This window comes from Triticum urartu, chromosome 3, assembly GCF_003073215.2.
Source record: "Triticum urartu cultivar G1812 chromosome 3, Tu2.1, whole genome shotgun sequence".
Lineage (NCBI taxonomy): Eukaryota > Viridiplantae > Streptophyta > Magnoliopsida > Poales > Poaceae > Triticum > Triticum urartu.
In genome coordinates this window covers 225,644,514-225,659,495 of record NC_053024.1, presented here as the reverse complement: position 1 = coordinate 225,659,495, position 14,982 = coordinate 225,644,514, and the positions used below count along the sequence as shown (strand labels likewise).

General features: G+C 43.9%; 1 protein-coding gene across 12 annotated transcripts; it reads right to left on the bottom strand.

The window, feature by feature from the left end:
• Window positions 1–9,010: 9,010 nt before the first annotated feature.
• Window positions 9,011–12,312, bottom strand: LOC125543691. 12 transcript variants are annotated; one of them, XM_048707148.1, is made up of 7 exons: window positions 11,953–12,312; window positions 11,665–11,876; window positions 10,699–11,037; window positions 10,289–10,326; window positions 9,705–9,776; window positions 9,565–9,610; window positions 9,011–9,372 (listed from the first exon to the last, which is right to left on the bottom strand). In XM_048707148.1, the coding sequence occupies exons 3-7, from the start codon at window positions 10,768–10,770 to the stop codon at window positions 9,361–9,363; spliced, it is 240 nt and encodes a 79-aa protein (XP_048563105.1). In that variant the 5' UTR covers window positions 10,771–11,037; window positions 11,665–11,876; window positions 11,953–12,312; the 3' UTR covers window positions 9,011–9,360. The 12 variants fall into 12 exon arrangements, 4 of the variants coding, with proteins under 4 accessions (XP_048563105.1, XP_048563104.1, XP_048563102.1 ...); XM_048707147.1 differs by having other exon boundaries at window positions 9,011–9,335; XM_048707145.1 differs by having other exon boundaries at window positions 9,565–9,776.
• Between the last annotated feature and the right edge of the window lie 2,670 nt (window positions 12,313–14,982).

Here is a 14,982-nt window from a genome sequence, read left to right as displayed (position 1 = left end):
GAAAACTTATGAAATCTCCAACTCTCTCCTTGGGTCCTTGAGTTGCTTAAGATTTCTAGGATTACAACCAAAATGCAAATAAAATATGATATGCATCTAATGACCTATGTATAATATCCAAATTGAAAATTGAGATGTTACAGTAGAACTAAAATGCTTAATGATACCAATGTTGGAATTCAGAAATGTTAGCTGCAAGATGCTATCCAAAAGGCAGAAAAAACCTATACAGATAGTTTGAGTGTACAATACCTGGAGTAGGCAAGGAGCTAACACCAGGTTTTTGCTCAAACTCTTGTACCATGCACAGTGGGACATGGTTTTCAGAAAACCGAAATTTTCCATTTTGATCCTGAGTACATTCTGCGTCCAAAACATTATTGGTTACCCAGACAGTGAGATGCTTCTGGTTGGGGAACTTAGGTGTGAAGGAAATATGCCCTAGAGGCAATAATAAAGTTATTATTTATTTCTTTTTTCATGATAAATGTTTATTATTCTTGCTAGAATTGTATTAACCGGAAACTTAGTACATGTGTGAATACATAGACAAACAGAGTGTCACTAGTATGCCTCTACTTTACTAACTCATTAACCAAAGATGGTTAAGTTTCCTAACCATAGACATGAGTTGTCATTTGACTAGCGGGATCACATCATTAGGATAATGATGTGATTGACTTGACCCATTCCGTTAGCTTAGCACTTGATCGTTTAGTTTACTGCTATTGCTTTCTTCATGACTTATACATGTTCTTATGACTATGAGATTATGTAACTCCCGAATACCAGAGGAACACTTTGTGTGCTACCAAACGTCACAAGGTAACTAGGTGATTATAAAGGTGCTCTACAGGTGTCTCCGATGGTGTTCGTGGAGTTGACATAGATCAAGAATAGGATTTGTCACTCCGATTGTCGGAGAGGTATCTCTGGGCCCTCTCGGTAATGCACATCACTATAAGCCTTGCAAGCAATGTGACTAATGAGTTAGTTGCAGGATGATGCATTACGGAACGAGTAAAAAGACTTGCCGGTAACGAGATTGAACTAGGTATTGAGATACCGACGATCGAATCTCAGGAAAGTAACATACCGATGACAAAGGGAACAACGTATGTTGTTATGCGGTTTGACCGATAAAGATCTTCGTAGAATATGTAGGAGCCAATATGAACATCCAGGTTCCGCTATTGGTTATTGACCGGAGACGTGTCTCGGTCATGTCTACATAGTTCTCGAACCCGTAGGGTCCGCACACTTAACGTTCGGTGACCATCGGTATTATAAGTTTTTGTAATTTGATGTACCGAAGGTAGTTCGGAGTCCCGATGAGATCGGGGACATGACGAGGAGTCTCGAAATGGTCGATACGTAAAGATCGATATATTGGATGACTATATTCGGACATCGAAAAGGTTCCGAGTGATTCGGGTATTTTTCGGAGTACCGAGGAGTTACGGGAATACGGGGAAGAAGTATTTGGCCTCATGGGCCAAGTGGTGGAAGAGAGGAGGCAGGGCGCGCGGCCCCCTAGCCCAAACCGAATTGGACTTGGACTAGGGGGGCGGGCCCCCTTTCCTCCTTTCCTCCCTCTCCTTCCTTCTCCCCTTCCCCCTTCCTTTCCTCCTCCTAGTAGGAGTAGGAAAGGGGAGTCCTACTCCTACTAGGAGGAGGAATCCTCCTCCTGGAGCGCCCTACAGGGCCGGCCAGCCTCCCCCCTTGCTCCTTTATATACGGGGGGCAGGGAGCACCCTAGAACACACAAGTTGATCTGTTGATCTCTCCCAGCCCTGTGCGGTGCCCCCCTCCACCATAATCCACCTCGATTATATCGTAGTGGTGCGTAGGCGAAGCCCTGCGTCGGTAGAATCATCATCACTGTCATCACGCCATCGTGCTGACAAAACTCTCCCATGAAGCTATGCTGGATCGGAGTTCATGGGACGTCATCGAGCTGAACGTGTGCTGAACTCGGAGGTGTCGTGCGTTCGGTACTTGGATCGGTCGGATCGTGAAGACGTATGACTACATCAACTGCGTTGTGCTAACGCTTCCGCTTTCGGTCTACGAGGGTACGTGGACACACTCTCCCCTCTCGTTGCTATGCATCACCATGATCCTGTGCGTGCGTAGGAAATTTTTTGAAATTACTACGTTCCCCAACAGTGGCATCCGAGCCAGGTTTACGCGTAGATGTTATATGCACGAGTAGAACACAAGTGAGTTGTGGGCGATACAAGTCATATTGCTTACCAGCATGTCATACTTTGGTTCGGCGGTGTTGTTGGATGAAGCGCCCCGGACCGACATTACACGTATGCTTACGCGGGACTGGTTCTACCGACGTGCTTTGCACACAGGTGGCTGGCGGGTGTCAGTTTCTCCAACTTTAGTTGAACCGAGTGTGGCTACGCCCGGTCCTTGAGAAGGTTAAAACAACACCAACTTGACAAACTATCGTTGTGGTTTTGATGCGTAGGTAAGAACGGTTCTTGCCCAGCCCGTAGCAGCCACGTAAAACTTGCAAACAACAAAGTAGAGGACGTCTAACTTGTTTTTGCAGGGCATGTTGTGATGTGATATGGTCAAGACGTGATGGGATATAAATTGTTGTATGAGATGATCATGTTTTGTTAAAGTTATCGGCAAGTGGCAGAAGCCTTATGGTTGTCTCTTTATTGCATAAGATGCAAGCACCAAACAATTGCTTTACTTTATCGCTATGCGATAGCAATAGTTGCAAGACCAATAGTTGGCGAGACGACCATGTGACGACACATTGATAGAGATCAAGATGATGGAGATCATGGTGTCATGCCGGTGATGATAGAGATCATGACGGTACTTTGGAGATGGAGATCAAAGGCGCAAGATGATCATGGCCATATCATGTCACATATTTTGATTGCATGTGATGTTTATCCTTTATGCATCTTATTTTGCTTAGTTCGTCGGTAGCATTATAAGATGATCTCTCACTAAATTTCAAGATATAAGTGTTCTCCCTGAGTATGCACCGTTGCGACAGTTCTTCGTGCTGAGACACCACGTGATGATCGGGTGTGATAAGCACTACGTTCACATACAATGGGTGGAAGCCAGTTTTGCACACGCGAAATACTCGGGTTAAACTTGATGAGCCTAGCATATGCAGATATGGCCTCAGAACACTGGAGACCGAAAGGTCGAGCGTGAATCATATAGTAGATATGATCAACATAGTGATGTTCAACATTGAAAACCACTCCATCTCATGTGACGATCAGACATGGTTTAGCTGATTTGGATTATGTGATCATTTAGATGACTAGAGGGATGTCTATCTAAGTGAGAGTTCTTAAGTAATATGATTAATTTAACTTTAATTTATCACGAACTTAGTCCTGATAGTATTTGCATATCTATGGTGTAGATCAATAGCTTGCGATGTAGCTCCCCATTTATTTTTGATATGTTCCTAGAGAAAATAAAGTTGAAAGATGTTAGTAGCAATGATGCGGATTGGATCCGTGATCTAAGGATTATCCTTATTGCTGCACAGAAGAATTATGTCCTTGATAGACCGCTAGGTGACAGGCCTATTGCAGGAGCAGATGCACAGGTTATGAACATTTGACAAAGCTCGGTATAATTACTACTTAATAGTTTAGTGCACCATGCTTTACGGCTTAGAACCGGGACTTCAAAAACGTTTGAATGCCATGGAACATGTAAGATGTTCTAAGAGTTGAAATTTGTAGTTCATACTCATGCCTGTGTCAAGAGGTATGAGACCTCTGACAGTACTTTGCCTACAGGATGGAGGAGAATAGCTCAGCTAGTGAGCATGTGCTCAGAATGTCTGAGTACTACAATCACTTGAATCAAGTGGGAGTTAATCTTCCAGATAAGATAGTGATTGACAGAGTTCTCTATTCACTATCACCAAGTTACTAGAACTTCATGATGAACTATAATATGCAAGGGATAACAAAAACAATTCCCAAGCTCTTCGTGATGCTGAAATCGACGAAGGTAGAAACATCAAGTGTTGATGGTTGACAAGACCACTAGTTTCAAGAAAAGGGCAAAGGAAAGAAAGGGAACTTAAAAAGGAACGGCAAGCAAGTTGCTTCTCAAGTGAAGAAGCCCAAGTCCAGACCTAAGCCTGAGACTAAGTGCTTCTACTGCAAAGGGACTGGTCACTTGAAGCAGAACTGCCCCAAGTATTTGGCGGATAAGAAGGATGGCAAAGTGAACAAAGGTATATTTGATATACATGTTATTGTGTGTACTTTACTAGTGTTTATAGCAACCCCTCAGTACTTGATACTAGTTCAGTTGCTGAGATTAGTAACTCGAAACGGGAGTTGCAGAATGAACAGAGACTAGTTAAGGGTGAAGTGATGATGTGTGTTAGAAGTGGTTCCAAGATTGATATGATCATCATCGCACACTCCCTATACTTTCGGGATTAGTGTTGAACCTAAATAAATGTTATTTGGTGTTTGAGTTAAGCATGAATATGATTTGATCATGTTTATTGCAATATATTTATTCATTTAAAGTCAGAGAATAATTGTTGTTATGTTTACATGAATAAAACCTTCAATGGTCATACACCCAAGGTGAATGGTTTATTGAATCTCGATTGTAGTGATACACATATTCATAATATTGAAGCCAAAAGATGCAAAGTTAATAATGATAGTGCAACTTATTTGTGGCACTGCCGTTTGGGTCATATTGGTGTAAAGCGCATGAAGAAATCCATATTGATGGGCTTTTGGAATCACTTGATTATGAATCAGTTGATGCATGCGAACCATGCCTCATGGTCAATATGACTAAGACTCCGTTCTCCGGAACAATGGAGCGAGCAACAAACTTATTGGAAATAATACATATTGATGTATGCAGTCCGATGAGTGTTGAGGCCCGCGGCAGGTATCGTTATTTTCTGACCTTCACAAATGATTTGAGTAGGATATGGGTATATCTTCTTGATGAAACATAAATCTGAAACATTTGAAAAGTTCAAATAATTTCAGAGTGAAGTGGAAAATTATCGTAACAAGAAAATAAAGTTTTTACGATCTGATCGTGGAGGAGAATATTTGAGTTACGAGTTTGGTCTTCATTTGAAACAATGCGGAATAGTTTCGCAACTCACACCACCTCGAACACCACAGCGTAATGGTGTGTCCAAACATCGTAACCGTACTTTATTAGATATGGTGCAATATATGATGTCTCTTACCGATTTACCACTATCATTTTGGGGTTATGCATTAGAGACAGTTGCATTCACGTTAAATAGGGCATCATCTAAATCCGTTGAGACGACACCATATGAACTGTGTTTTGTCGAGAAACCAAAGTTGTCATTTCTTAAAGTTTGGGGTTGCGATGCTTATGTGAAAAAGTTTCATCCTGATAAGCTCAAACCCAAATCGGAGAAATGAGTCTTCATAGGATACCCAAAGGAGATAGTTGGGTACACCTTCTATCACAGATCCGAAGGCAAGACATTTAGTGCTAAGAATGGATCTTTTCTAGAGAAGGAGATTCTCTCGAAAGAAGTGAGTGGAAGGAATGTAGAACTTGATGAGGTAATTGTACCTTCTCCCGAATTGGAAAGTAGTTCATCACAGAAATTAGTTCTAGTGATCTCTACATCAGTTAGTGAGGAAGCTAATGATGATGATCATGAAACTTCAGATCAAGTTACTACCGAACCTCGTAGGACAACCAGAGTATGGTCCTCACCAGAGTGGTACGGTAATCCTTTCTGGTAGTCATGTTACTAGACCATGACGAACCTACGAGCTATGAGGAAGCGATGATGAGCCCAGATTCCGCGAAATGGCTTGAGGCCATGAAATCTGAGATAGGATCCATGTATGAGAACAAAGTATGGACTTTGATTGACTTGCAAGATGATCGGTGAGTCATTAAGAATAAATGGATCTTCAAGAGGAAGATGGACACTGATAGTAGTGTTACTATCTACAAAGCTCGAATTGTCGCAAAATGTTTTCAACAAGTTCAAGGTGTTGACTACGATGAGATTTTCTCACTCGTATCGATGCTTAAAAGTCCGTCCAAATCATGTTAGCAATTGCCGCATTTTATGAAATCTGGCAAATGGATGTCAAAATTGTATTCCTTAATGGATTTCTTAAAGAAGAGTTGTATATGATGCAACCAGAAGGTTTTGTCGATCCTAAAGGTGCTAACAAAGTGAGCAAGCTCCAGCAATCCATCTATGGACTGGTGCAAGCATCTCGGAGTTGGAATATATACTTTGATAAAGTGATCAAAGCATATGGTTTTAAACAGACTTGTGGTGAAGCCTATATTTACAAGAAAGTGAGTGGAAGCACTACATCATTTCTGATAAGTATATGTGAATGACATATTGTTGATCAGAAATAATGTAGAATTTTCTAGAAAGCATAAAGGAGTGTTTGAAAAGAGTTTTTCAAAGAAAGACCTCGATGGAGCTGCCTACACATTGAGCATCAAGATCTATAGAGATAGATCAAGACGCTTGATAAGTTTTTTCAATGAGTACATACCTTGACAAGATTTTGAAGTAGTTCAAAATGGAACAGTCAAAGAAGGAAGTTCTTGCCTGTGTTGCAAGGTGTGAAGTTGAGTAAAGACTCAAAACCCGATCACAGCAGAAAATAGAAAGAGAATGAAAAGTCATTCCCTATGCCTCAGTCATAGGTTCTATAAAGTATGATATGATGTTTACCAGTCCCTTAGCATGATTCTGGCAAAGGAGAACAATAGTGATCTGGGAGTAGATCACTGGACAGCGGTCAAAATTATCCTTAGAGGACTAAGGAAATATTTCTCGCTTATGGAGGTGATAAAAGAGTTCGTCGTAAAGAGTTACGTTGATGCAAACTTTTTACATCGATCTAGATGACTCTAAGTCTCAATCTGGACACATATTGAAAGTGGGAGCAATTAGCTAGAGTAGCTCCGTGCCGAGCATTGTAGACATAGAAATTTGCGAAGTACATACGGATCTGAATGTTGCAGACCCGTAGACTAAACTTCTCTCATAAGCAAAACATGATCACTCTTTGGGTTTTAATCACATAGCGATGTGAACTAGATTATTGACTCTAGCAAACTCTTTGGGTGTTAGTCACATGGAGATGTGAACTAATCACATATAGATGTGAACTATCGGTGTTAAATCACATGACGATGTGAACTAGATTATTGACTCTAGTGCAAGTGGGAGACTGAAGGAAATATGCCCTAGAGGCAATAATAAAGTTATTATTTATTTATTTTTTCATGATAAATGTTTATTATTCTTGCTAGAATTGTATTAACCGGAAACTTAGTACATGTGTGAATACATAGACAAACAGAGTGTCACTAGTATGCCTCTACTTTACTAGCTCATTAACCAAAGATGGTTAAGTTTCCTAACCATAGACATGAGTTGTCATTTGACTAACGGGATCACATCATTAGGATAATGATGTGATTGACTTGACCCATTCCGTTAGCTTAGCACTTGATCGTTTAGTTTACTGCTATTGCTTTCTTCATGACTTATACATGTTCTTATGACTATGAGATTATGTAACTCCCGAATACCAGAGGAACACTTTGTGTGCTACCAAACGTCACAAGGTAACTAGGTGATTATAAAGGTGCTCTACAGGTGTCTCCGATGGTGTTCGTGGAGTTGACATAGATCAAGAATAGGATTTGTCACTCCGATTGTCGGAGAGGTATCTCTGGGCCCTCTCGGTAATGCACATCACTATAAGCCTTGCAAGCAATGTGACTAATGAGTTAGTTGCAGGATGATGCATTACGGAACGAGTAAAAAGACTTGCCGGTAACGAGATTGAACTAGGTATTGAGATACCGACGATCGAATCTCAGGAAATTAACATACCGATGACAAAAGGAACAACGTATGTTGTTATGCGGTTTGACCGATAAAGATCTTCATAGAATATGTAGGAGCCAATATGAACATCCAGGTTCCGCTATTGGTTATTGACCGGAGACGTGTCTCGGTCATGTCTACATAGTTCTCGAACCCGTAGGGTCCGCACACTTAACGTTCGGTGACCATCGGTATTATAAGTTTTTGTAATTTGATGTACCGAAGGTAGTTCGGAGTCCCGATGAGATCGGGGACATGACGAGGAGTCTCGAAATGGTCGATACGTAAAGATCAATATATTGGATGACTATATTCGAACATCGGAAAGGTTCCGAGTGATTCAGGTATTTTTCGGAGTACCGAGGAGTTACGGGAATACAGGGAAGAAGTATTTGGCCTCATGGGCCAAGTGGTGGAAGAGAGGAGGCAGGGCGCGCGGCCCCCTTTCCCCCCTCTCCTTCCTTCTCCCCTTTCCCCTTCCTTTCCTCCTCCTAGTAGGAGTAGGAAAGGGGAGTCCTACTCCTACTAAGAGGAGGACTCCTCCTGGAGCGCCCTACAGGGCCGGCCGGCCTCCCCTTGCTCCTTTATATACAGGGGCAAGAGGGCACCCTAGAACATACAAGTTGATTTGTTGATCTCTTCCAGCCGTGTGCGGTGCCCCCCTCCACCATAATCCACCTCGATTATATCGTAGCGGTGCGTAGACGAAGCCCTGCGTCAGTAGAATCATCATCACCGTCATCACGCCATCGTGCTGACAAAACTCTCCCATAAAGCTATGCTGGATCGGAGTTCATGGGACGTCATCAAGCTGAACGTGTGCTGAACTCGGAGGTGTCGTGCGTTCGGTACTTGAATCGATCGGGTCGTGAAGACGTACGACTACATCAACCGCGTTGTGCTAACGCTTCTGCTTTCGGTCTACGAGGGTACATGGACACACTCTCCCTCTCGTTGCTATGCATCACCATGATCCCGTGTGTGCGTAGGATTATTTTTTAAAAATTACTACGTTCCCCAACAAGGTGCATATCCAATGGCTAGGAAGAAAGGGCCAAAAATAAAACAAGCCATATATTTCTTTAAAACACCTATGTCTACACAAAGAATTAGACCCAATTTATTTCACTTATTACGTCACAATGAAAAGAACATGAGTCCAAAATAGTGAAATAGCATAGAGAAATACTACAATCAAAACATACGAGCGGTCATTGTAAGCCACATTGATTCGATGAATGGCATAAAAAAATATAAATCAAATATTATTGAAGGGGGGATTGTTGACCTGGTAGCAACGGTATCTTCCTAGCAGAACCATGAGACTACCAAAAATCCTAATGTACTGAAAATACATCCTTGCCAATTTCTTCAATAAAATAAATGGCCTTTTCGACCAGCAATCTTCTTCTTCATAATGTAGCTGGGCACGTAAAGAGACAAAATTATCAATGAAATATCTGCAGCACAAACTGAACCAGTCAAATGCAGTTTTGGCTAAAGACTTTGCTGATAATAAACTGTATCAAAGAAATGGCCTTTTGGACCAACATAGGAAAGCAACATAGGTTTCTCAATTTGGAATGGAAGAGCTCTTCATAAATCTAACAAACTAAACAAAATCAAAAGAACGAGAGAGCCATGGGGCTCACCAAAGACATGGAGGCGATCAGCACCCAATGACCATATGCAAGGTCGCTGCAGCGAGGATAAAGTAAACAATATGCAGGCATAGAATCTGTGGCTTGAGCAAGAAAATAAAAAAATACTATCAAAAGGGGGAAACACAAACCTTAGAGGGAAAGGTAGGTTCACCAACAAAATGGAGGCGACGTTGATGAAATCTCTGTCAACGCATGCGAACCTAAAGCAAAGTAAAAACAAATGTGCATCAACATATATTAACATGTTACTTGGGAGTTGGGATTTGCTTCATCCTTCGAACCCAACACTTGAATTTGTAACCTTCAGGGATGAGCAATTTATGAAAGCATATCTCTCTCTAATTTATCAAATTCTTCTTTCTTATAATTGGAGAATCTGTATATTCGAATGAATAATTGGAGAAGGGTTGGCCTGCTCAAACCTAACATGATGTGTGTGGAGAGAGAGAGAGAGAGAGAGAGAGAGAGAGAGAGAGAGAGCCATATCTCAGCACCAACACGATGCTGGGGGGAGCCTTCTTCTAGAACCACCAATCTATTTGGTTTCCTAACATATGCTTTTATGGCAGCTCTATACAGTGGCCTGATTGATCGAAGGTTGATTACCTATTAAACCATATGAGTAGAAAATAAGTTAGTATTCATGGCATGTACCACGTAGAAAAATCATATCGATAGTTACACTGAAAATATATTTTACGAAAGAAGTTACCTCGGCACTGATTCCTTCCTTGGACAACATTCAACATCCTGTAAACAAACTGAGCATTATAATATGTCAAAAAAAATGCTGAGAGAGTAATTCAATCCAGCAATAGAACATTCTATATTAGGACAAAAATACAGAAGAAAACCACAATTTCCAAAAGGGCATTTTGCATATCAATTTATCAAATAGAAAAGGCATATCAATGCAGCACATTAAAATCCTTTCAGAAAAGAAGATGTGCCAAATCCTAAACAACATTAATCTTCCTCCCATGTTGTTTTACCAACTATAGCATGACTCACATTCCTGATTGGATGAAACCACAAGCGAGCACACTGAACAATTTAATGGTGAGTCAGACACAAACTTCATAAGCCAGAATATTCTCCATCAAGGAGGCAGGATCATCCTACGTTATATGGTGGAGTTTCAGAGCCACCGGGCTGAGCCACACCACAAGCTTCTCCTTCCATTAACCATCCCATGGACGGCGGCGGCGGATGGAGGTTGAAGATGCAGTCGACGGGGGAGGTGAGGAGAATGAAGATGCAGCGACGGACATCCGTGGACGCAGCAACTCGCGACCTCGAACTTGACCGCCTCGCGCAGCACCGCCGCCTTGTTAATTACCCGTCAACATTACTTGCCCGTCAATTTTGGCACATACATCCTTGCATAGTCTTCTGCTCCTCTGTCAGCATTTTGCCAGCCCAATTCGTGCCAGCATGAATAACCAACTTCAGTTAAGGGCACTGTACAAAAGTAGGCACATTATTAGATCAGAAGTGGTACAGAATAAACACGGATACATACGTAGTTCCTAATATTGATTAGATATTAAAGCAAGAACGTAATTTTCACACCAAGTATGTCCCTACGGAAAATGCGCATCAAAAGATAAGAGAATTGTCATGGACATGAAACAAATTAAATCTGACTGAATCCATTTATATAATTTATATGTACCAACTATGTATGGCTGATGTATTAGAATAGGTCCATTGAAGGATCTGTTCATCGGAACGGAACAAAATCTATATTGATCCTTATATATTGTCCAAATTTCTATATAAGGACCCAATAGAAATTGCACACCTTTAGCTTGCAGTGCAGATTATAGAAATTAACTGCGAGCGACATTCTCCAACATGGCAAGATCGGCAATAGAAGAAGTATAGAATCATGTAACTTTTATTCCAACATGGCGGGACGGCAGCAACCGTTTCATATTTCAGCACCGATGGGCTCATCTTGATGCAGACAAGTACACTCGCGTTGTTTGTAAGTATCCCGATATATCTCAATATTAGCAAGGGGTTCACATGGCCTCGATCTTGATATGGTTCTCTCCCTCACGATCCGAACGAGGGGGGGCGTACCTGAGGGAGGAAGGCAATCGCATGGTGGCAGACGCGGACGGAATCCGATGGCGGGAGCGCGGGGCACGGTGCATGATGGTTGGTTGTTTGGGTGACTCCAGAAAGAAGGGAGCTGCAGCAGGCCCTTGGAAAAGGGCGCCGATTGCAGGCGCCGCCGCTACCCCGAGGCCACCTGCGTCTGCGCATCTGCGGCTACCTCGGCCATCTCCTTTCTACAAGATCATGGGTGAGGCATGGGTTGCGTAGGCGGCGGTGAGGTGGTGAACTGTGTATAAACTTCAGATATACCTATATCCGCAATGATCTCGTCGGCGGCTCCTCAACGGGGATCAACGCTGGCTCAAGGGATCGGCGTCGGCTCCTGAAGGGGATCGGCATCGGATCCTAGGCGTGATCGGCGGCGGCTCCTCAACGGGATCGTCCTCGTAGCAAGACGATCGATGGCTCCCATCGACGTAGCGCAGGGATCAGCGGCGGCTTGATGTGCGAGGGCAGCGACGAAGGGATGCGAGTGCGAGGGCGGTGGCGATGGGATCTGGTGTGGCGTCGCTCGAGGGCACCCTGGAGGCTTCGCTCGTTCGCACGTTACGAGGAAGCGATTTTTTCGTTGATCTTCTTTCGTCGGCTTTTTTTCGTTCGATTTTCTTACTTGCGAGGGTAGTACCTGGAGGCATCCCTTCCTCGTAAAGTGGGTTTGTTTGGCGTGCGAGGGATTACGTGAGAGGTGGGAGGAAAGACGAAAAAACCCAGCAAAAGGTGGGACGAAAATAAACCGTGAAGACTATTTACCAACTCAGACATTAGGGGCGTGTTTGGTTGCCTGCATTAGGCCCAGTCTGGCCCGGGCGGGAAGAATTTGGCCCGTTTGGTTTCCTGCATTCACTGTGCGGCCCGCATCGCACGAAACTTAAAGCACGTCCAGGCCAGGCCCAGGGGAAACGCACGAATTGGCAGTAGCTCGCGAGCCTGACTCGGGCGAGGTAGGGGAGGGCGACGCGCTTCGCCCCTCGTGCGAGCAGGGGAGATGGCGCGAGCTCGCCCGCATCGCCGAAAAATCGGCGAGAGGATTTCGGCTCACCTCCCGCCGCTCCACCCCTATTTAGCCCCTCACTCACCGCCCCAACTCCCGCCACCATTCTTCCTCCGTTCGCGCTTTCCCGCCGACGCGCATCGGCACCGACGAGCAGGTAAGCGGCACATCTTCATCGACCGGCGGTCCACGGCGTCGGAGCTCCTTCACCGGCCGGCGTTCATCTTCCACCACCGTCCCCCCTCGTCCTCAAGCTGCAGCCATGGCCTCTGTGAGTTTAATCCCTCTTTCTCCCTGTTCCTTCTAGCTAGATCTGAGCTGCAGCTAGGGTTTGATCTAGATGCATGGTTGATTAGTGGTCTGATCTGTGAGCTGATATGGTTGGTTGCTACGCTGTTGCAATTTGTGGTAGGGCTAGATGTTCAAGCATGTGGTAGACTAGATTAGTAGTAGAGTTTGAAGTTGAACCTTGTGCTTGTGTTGAATCATGCTTAGATCTGTTATTTATAGCTATTGGTGGTCCATTTGTAGCATGCTGTTTGTTGTAGATGTATGTTCCTGCTCATAGATTTGTCTGGTATGCTTAGTATGATAGTGATGAAGCATGTGCTTGCTATGATAGTGATGAACCATGTACATGTATGCTCCTGCTTTCATGGATTGTCCGGTATGTTGTGTGTTGTGCTCACTGTCAATGCGTGCTACGATTGTAGGACATGACCACGCAGACGCAAGGTCTTAGTCAGGCCCTTGTCGTGTCCGACAGCCAGTTTGCTCCATCGTTTGTCGAGGACTCGCAGCCTATGTCCGAGATTGTCGTGGAATTGTCACGGCAGATGTCCTTTTGCAAGGACTTAATCGTGGAGCCATCGCAACTAGGAAGTTTAAAGGGGTTAATCGGGACAAGGACACGCGAGGTTTACACTAGTTCAGCCCCTTACGGTGAAGGAAGGCCTACGTCTAGTTGGGTTGGAATTGCTTGAGGTTTCGATGACCAGGGAGCGAGATACGCTATGCCTGGCTCTCGATCAGTTGTTTTTCTCCCTAAGCCGCTGGCGGGTCATCCCCTTATATACACGGGTTGACGCCCTGCGGCCTACAGAGTCCCGGCCAGCTCATAAACAGTGTCCGGCTCGGCGACTAGTTACTTCTACCTTACAGTACAAGTTATACCATCATGGCGGTTTATCTTTACGGGCCCCAGAGTCGCCTGTGGGCCTTTAAGCCTTTTAGTGAACCGCCATCTTCATGCCTTGGTCTTGGGCTTCTGATGAACCTCTATTTGCGTAACCCGGCCCCTCCTGGATGGCTTACACAAATAGTCATATCCCCAACATTAGGCCCCAGATTGATTTGAACCGGTTCATGTCAATCTTTGAAAACCTTATGAACTGGCCTTTAGTCTTCTGTCTTGCGTGAAAATTGTAACCCGCCGTGACGTCATCCTCTGGCTTCGGGTTAAATCATCGTGACGTCATCTTCAATAAAACTTATATTTTAATTCATCATATCTTCAACAGATCTTTGCCTTTACTGACCCTCCCGAAAATCGAGGCGTCGGGGCCGCTGGATAATGATGTCTTGGTCTCCTCGTTTCTCGCGCCGTCTCAGTCGGTCCTCCTTATAAATAGGCGCGACCTAGGTCTTTTTCATTTCCTCCGGTCGTCTTCTTCCTCGCACTCCCTCTTCTGCCGCTCGAGCTCCGCCGCCGCCACCGTCGGAAACCTCGTCTTCACCGACTCAGGCCGCTGCATCACCCTGTTTTTTGACCAGAGAACAACGGCAACCCTCCGCAGTTCTTCCACATCGGTGAGTTCTCTTTCCCCCCTTTCTCAGATCTGCATTAGTACTGTCTTGAGTTCGTCGACGTTCATCGTCGCCCGACTCAACCTCCATTAGTTCTTACCTCTAATACCTTGTTCAGATCGTAAAAACCACATAGAACTGCTGCGGAGGATGTTGTGTGCTTAGTCTGTATGAAAACAGATCTCATTTCCTTGTTTTGGAAGCCCTCCTTGAGTATATGAACTTCCCTATACTGTTTTAGGTCTAGAAGTTTTTCCTTTCCAGAGCATCGTTTGATCCAAAATAATAATTGCAATTTGTGAAACCTATTTGCTCCACACTTAGCCAAAAACTGTGTCTGTTGACTCTGTTTCAGCCATAGTAGTCCGTGTAACCGGTTTAAGATAATACCGGCTGTCAGCACCGCTTGCCTCTGGCGACTTAAGAAAACCTTAATCATCTTTAATACCTGCAGCTGTTAAACATTATCACATAGTTACCTG

What these genes read in the sequence shown, in the direction of transcription:
- LOC125543691 (XM_048707145.1), bottom strand. Translation starts at nt 10,770, where the DNA reads ATGGGATGGTTAATGGAAGGAGAAGCTTGTGGTGTGGCTCAGCCCGGT. An exon ending in CTGAAACTCCACCATATAAC is followed by an intron (nt 10,327 to 10,698) that starts GTAGGATGATCC and finishes GTTTGTTTACAG; the next exon opens with GATGTTGAATGTTGTCCAAG. An exon ending in TGATCGCCTCCATGTCTTTG is followed by an intron (nt 9,373 to 9,564) that starts GTGAGCCCCATG and finishes TTTGTGCTGCAG; the next exon opens with ATATTTCATTGATAATTTTG.